This window comes from Athene cunicularia, assembly GCF_003259725.1.
Source record: "Athene cunicularia isolate RWA chromosome Z unlocalized genomic scaffold, athCun1 chrZ_part1, whole genome shotgun sequence".
Taxonomy (NCBI): Eukaryota; Metazoa; Chordata; class Aves; order Strigiformes; family Strigidae; genus Athene; species Athene cunicularia.
Genome location: NW_020799142.1, coordinates 3,821,268 through 3,827,701, shown reverse-complemented (window position 1 = coordinate 3,827,701; position 6,434 = coordinate 3,821,268). Strand labels below are relative to the sequence as shown.

The 6,434-nt window shown below is 43.1% G+C and overlaps 1 protein-coding gene across 1 annotated transcript in view; it reads right to left on the bottom strand.

The window, feature by feature from the left end:
• SRP19 (signal recognition particle 19) overlaps positions 1-59 on the bottom strand; it is a 4,916-nt gene extending 4,857 nt beyond the window's left edge. The window contains exon 1 of the mRNA XM_026865362.1: positions 36-59. Coding sequence (XP_026721163.1) covers positions 36-40 — 5 coding nt within the window. The 5' untranslated portion in view covers positions 41-59. The remainder of the gene's footprint in view (positions 1-35) is intronic.
• Between the last annotated feature and the right edge of the window lie 6,375 nt (positions 60-6,434).

Sequence of the window (6,434 nt, the reverse complement as noted above, 5' to 3'; positions counted from 1 at the left end):
CCCCTCCCCCCCTCGGCCAGCCTTTCCGCGCGTACGCCATTCTGGCGGGAGCGGGGCGCGGGAGAGTGCCGGCGGTGTCTGAGGGGGCGCGGGTGTCCCGCGCCGGCTTGCTGGGAAACGAGCTCATCGGTGCCCAGGTCTGCGAAGCCAGAAACTCTGCGGTCTATACTGGAATCGTTATGTGAGAATGATCCAGGCCTGAGAAACCGTGGTGATAGCTCACAGCCGGTGAGGGGGCGTGGGCTGTACCACCTCATCGGGCAGCCTGTAGGGGAAGACACATCAAGGGCAGCACGCGAACAGGGAGACAGGACTCACGTCAAGCTGACGGGGTGACTGATGTCAAATCACGAGTGATTAGGAGATGACCCTGCACGCTAGAGACCGCTGCTCCTGCTCAGTGCAGTACCTCGAAGGGCGGGAGGCCTGACAGCCCCGGCCGCAGCTGCCTGTCTCACCTGGGAGGCATGCAGTCGCACTGGGTGTGCAGCAGTGATAATCGTTACTCTGAATGGACTACAAGCGCTAATGAAAGATGAGCACAGAGCATGGTGATCAGTGGCACAGAGTCGTGTTGGGGGCCAGTAACTAGCAGTGTGCCCCAGGAGTCAATACTGGGTCCAGTTTTAACATCTTCATCAACGATTTGGATGAAAAGGCAGAGTGCACCTTCAGCAAGTTTGCTGACACCAGACCGGGAGGACGGATTGACACGTCCGAGGGTCGTGCTGCCACCTAGAGGTGTTGTCCAACAAGTGGAGTATCTTACCCGGTGTGCAGTACATCAATACGCAGTACACAGAGCAGAGGAATTCCACTTCTTTCACACTTGCGCAAAGTGGGGTGCTACGTGGTAATTCCACAAAGCTAGCACACCACACAAAAGGACTTCAGTGTATTTATACACTTCAGGCTACACGAATACACCTTTACTGTATCGACCACTGGTTAGTTTCTTACCACCTTGTCCCTCACTGGTTAACAACACGCCTCATCTCAATTTAGTGTCATTTTATTACTCTGCACCAACTCAAAAGGGGGGGGACACATCTCGTGGTCTTAAATTGAATCAGTGGTCATGATCTCCCCTGCCATCTTTACTTTTCCCTGTTACCATAGATTTTTGCTGACCTTATGCTTTTCTCTCAATTGCTCAGCTTTCTCAGTAGTATGTTTCCAACACTTACTAACTGTTCAGCTCACCTGTAAGGGCATAGTTGTTAGCAAGGCCTACACTGTTTATACAAACTAATCAGGCTTACACAGTAAACTATCTCTCCCAGTCCTCCTTAGAAGATTCATAGGCATTGTATCTAATCCTAACTTAAATAGTGTCACTATAACTGAGGCATTTTTTCAAACATGCAGTTTTACACAGATAACAGAGGGACCTGGACAGGCTGGAGAAATGGGAAAACGGGAACCTCACACAGTTCAGCAAGGGGAACTGCAAAGGCCTGCACCCGGGGAGGAACAACCGCAGGCACCAGTACACGCTGGGTGACACCCAACTGGAAAGCTGCTTTGCAGAAAAGGCCTTGGAGGTCCTGGTGGACACCAAGCTTAATATGAGCCAATAATGTGCTCTTATGGCAGACAGCCAATGGTGTCCTGGGCTGCATTAGAAGAAGTATTGCCAATAGGTCAGGGGAGGTGATCCTTCCCCTCTCCTCAGCACTGGTGAGGCCAGACCTGGATCGCTGGGTCTAGTTCTGAGCTCCCCAGTGCAAGACAGACATTGACATACTGGTAAGAGTCCAGCAAAGGGTGGCTAAGATAATGAATGGACTGGAGCATCTCTCACATGAGCTGAGAGCTGGGCAGCAAGTCAGCAATTCAGCAGCACCTCACAAACATAACTCAACAAGCTCCTCAGATAAAAATAAAAAGTTATGTAAACGAGGTGTGTCAAGTTATGAAGGAAGCTTTTGATGCAAAAGTTGTCCAGTGCTAAAGACAGATTTTTGGACACTAACACCATCACCACTTAACAGAGTAGGACAGTGAGAAGTATTACCACTTCTTAAAAACACCTTCCCCCCACCCCTCCCTTCTTCCCAGGCTCTGCTCCCATTTTCTCCACCTCCTTCTCCCTTGCAGCAGCACTGGGAGCAGGGAAGGGGGTGTGTGGTCAGTCCTGATGCTTCTTTCTCCTCAAGAGCAGGGGGAAACTCCTCATGTTCTTCTGCTCCAGCATGATTCCCCCTCTCATGGGAGACAGTCCTCCACTAACTTTCTCTGATGTGGGTGCCTCCCATGGCCCAGTTTCCCTATCTGCTCCAGCATGGGTCACTCCTGCGTGTTGCAATCATCCCGGTGCCGAACTACAACAGTAGGGGCTTCTTTTTCCCACAGAGTCCCGGGGTTCCTCTACAGGTGGATCTCTGCTCCTCCAGTGACCTCCATGGGTGGCATGGGGGCGGCCCTGCCATCTCACCAGGGGATACAGGGAGGGGTCTCTGCTCTGGCACATGTCCTTCCCCTTTCTCCTTCTTTCTTTCACTTCGATGTTCTCACAAGTCCCCAACCTCCATTTGCATTTCCCTTCTTAAATATATTATTGCAGAGGTGCGGCCATCATTGCTAATTAGCATCTGACTTGGAGCTGTGGGAGCTTCCAGAAGCTTCTCACAAGGGGTCACTGCTGTAGCCCCCCTCCCCCACTACCAAAAATGCTGCCACACGCACAACCCCAGCACAGTCTGGCACGTCGTAGCTTCCCAAGTATGTGCTCTCCCTGACCTCTGAAATTTAATGATGAAGCAATCAAAACTGAGAGCTTTTAAAACTGTAAAGCACTATGAAGAAAAGATTTAATTGCTGGTGAGAACAGGACTTATGTATGTCTGCAGTAAAATTTCAAGAATGTAAATACTGTTTTTGGTTAGTAGCAGGAATACTGGTCTCTGAAACCTGTGTGTAACTTGATGAGGTTATTCCATTTGCTGTAACTGCAGTGAAAGGGGAAGTGGCAGGGAATGAGCACTGCATTACAAGCATCTCAAGCAGAGGATTCCCTCACTGCATACTCAGTCAGCAGCAAGTCAGGTGTCCTTAGTCAGACTCTATTTTTACAGATAAGGGTGCTGGGTAATAAAAATAGCAAAAAAACCCCAAACAAAAACTAGCAACAAGAGCTCTGTATAAGTGATAAATAAATTCAAAGCAGTTGTAATACAGGTTGGTACTTCACCTGGGATAAATACAGATGCCCTAACTAGAAGTGGGAGCCCAAGAAAATGCAGATGAAGTGACACAGTTCCTCTGTTTTACCAGAACATCATGTACAGATGCCAGCTTACTCAAGGCTTAGCTTACATGTTCAGTTATCTCTAACCTGATGTTACACTACATAGTCTAAACATGCTAAAAATGTCTATATAATAATTGAACTAGTGAAGTCATTTGGAAGGTATCTTTTCGGGTAGATTGGTGGAACAGCTCCAGAGTGGACTGCAGATAAAACATGGAACAAAGAAAGGACATATAGGGTGAAATCTTGGCTGGTTCAATAGACATTGAAGGAAACAGGGTGAACTGAGAAGGATTTTCTCCAGTTTTTGTAAGCAAGAATTCCAAAAATGTCTTTCAAAATAAATTATAGGGACTGGGGAAAAAAATGCCAACAACAAACTGTTAAAAATTGAAACATACTTCATGAAACTTCCACTCTTAAGGTGGAAGTAATAGACAGGTGTGAATTAGGTCTGTCCAACAGAGAACTTCCAACAGCATAGAGAACAGAGAAGATAATGCTGTCCTTTGTTTAGTTTCATAAAACTGGTATTTACTTACTATGAAATTTCAACATGTAGAATTAGACATACCATTCTTGGTATATGCCACTTTTTTAGAAGACTGTATACATCATTTTTCCAAAAGAAGTGGTTCTTTTAAATTCATAGACTACCCCAGTTCTTTCTAAAGTCCTGTCTTCTACGTAAATGTTTTCTGGAGAGGCACCACCTCATCATGCCTATGCTACCTGTCAACAGCTGCATGACTTCTGATTAATCAGAAACATCACTTTTATTCATCTCAGTTGTAGAGACCTATAAACAATCTTGATAGCCTCGGTATCCTTAAAAAGGCATCTCAGTTGTAGAAACCTATAAACAATCTTGATAGCCTCTGTATCCTTAAAAAGGCATAAGTATCCCTAAGATAATCCCCTAAGATGGGGATGTTCATGCCTTTTAAAGGCATGTGGGATGTTCTACCACATTAGGCTTGTTTCAATCTGTGTAAGTGCTGCACCACAAGAGCAGCTGACAATCACAAAGTGGCCTTTAAAGAGTTGTCCTGGCTTGTATGCTGTTCAGAGCTAGAAGTCTAGAAGACTTTTGGATTTTATCACCTAGAACCAAATCTTCACTTACATGAATTCATTTAGAAAGTACAGCAGACAATATAAACATTATTTCACTGAGATACAGGGGAGACTGTTGGGCATCATATGCTCAAGACTATCCAAATTCCTATTTAGCTGGCAATAGAACTGGAAAAGTGGAAATAGAAAAACAGGGATTTCTACCCATCTCTCATTCCATCATATTTGCAAAGACTATGTCTCAAGTATAGACCTCGGTTTTACACCCAGTCATTCTCTGGCCCTCTTTTAGCCTTGCAGAACAGCTGACAGCTGTGTAAAGTCACAGCTGTATACAGTCAATTTGTAAGATCAGAAGGAACCATCAATCATCTACGTGTGACACAATAACACAGCATTTGCACTGAATTCATAGCTTTCACTTAAGCTAGGGGATTTCTATTTGCAAGAAGTCCAAATGACTTAGAAGTGTCAAATAATCCATCAAATGCTCAATTATAGTAAGAAATAAAAGATGCCAACTCCCTTTCATCACACAATGGAGTAATAAAAAATATTTTAAAATAGTTTTCTCACCATTCACATTATGGATTCGTTTTCACATCTCCCTTCCTGCTCTTCCACAGCTACGTCCACTCAAAACATGTGCCATCACAGGCCTTACCAATCTAGGTAAGATGCACAAGCAAATCTGAATTCTGTGTTACAGTGTATCCAAACTGCCTTTCCTCCCCTGCCTTGAACAATATGCTTTTTGTACAGAGGACTGTTAGAAGAAACAGAATTACTACCTTCATTTGAATGAAATGTAATAACTCAAAGTCTCATTTTCATGATCCCTGACTTTAAACTGCAAATGATAGCAATAATGTTTTTCCTTTATTCTGAATAAAAATGATTAAATTACTATCAAGAGAATTTCCTTTTTTACATATAAATCCGGATTTAAGTGCATCTTTCTCTAGAACACTTAGAAAATAAGGTACCAGCTATCAGTCCTGCAATTAGAACTCATCTTTTCATCATGAAAGAGTGCTACAAATACTAGAAATCAAAGGATCTTAGTTAAGTCATCAACAGTGCCTTTTTCTTTTTTTTTCTCGTAAATGCTTCTAACTATGTCAAAGCCTAAAGTGAACGCGAGAGTGCAAAATATGCATGTATATATAAACACCTGTTTGCATGTGTGTTGGGAATTAATTAGTCTAGGTCCCCTAACAGTCTCTAAGCAGGGGGTAAAGAATGCATTGATTATGAAAAGGGAAGCCTTTGGAACTAACTGCTGTACTTATGAGTCATGATGAAATAAACCTTCTTGTGAATGTTTTGCAAGTAACAGAGAAATGGAATTATACTGTGTTGGAACTAGATTTTGTTTTGTGCACTTTGTGCACAATTGCAAATAGTGCACATTGCACTAAAATGAAACATGGAAGAGAACAGAGTGCTCTGAGCTGCTTTTTTCCACATCTTATTTATTTGAAACATGACTACTACTAAAATGAAACTGCATGGCTTTTTAGAGCATTTGTTCTGATATGCTGAATCATTGCTGAAGTGTCTTAACAGCCATTTCCTTTTTAAATGAAATCATATTTCTAATACAGCAGACACCTAACCTTCAGCAGCAGCCAAGAAAACAATTTCACTCTGACAAGGTGCAATCAGGAGGAAATTTTATATAACACTGCAAGTAATAAATAAATTATGCATAGCAAGACTAATCCAAAATAAGTATACTGTGAAACAAAATACATTAGAATAGTTGAAGAAAGAATTAATTACAGAGTTAGGATATAAACAGTAATTCATCTCAGGCAGAAGCAAAGAACAAAACTGAAGGAGAGAGAATCGTGGGCTGAGTTTGTTAAAAAGAAACATTTACAGGTGGGAAAATGCATCTGATCTCAGAGGATGACAATTTGATTACTTGCAGAGAACCAGCACAAGCTTTATGCATGTTATATCCCACCAAAAAGTACGGCACTAGAGATACTGTTTGTATGTATGGCTTGAGGTCTGGGCAGAATTGCGTTTTGAGTGAACAAGCTCCCTCTACATCCTCCTGATACCCTAATTGCAATTCCACAGCCACTCAAGCAAA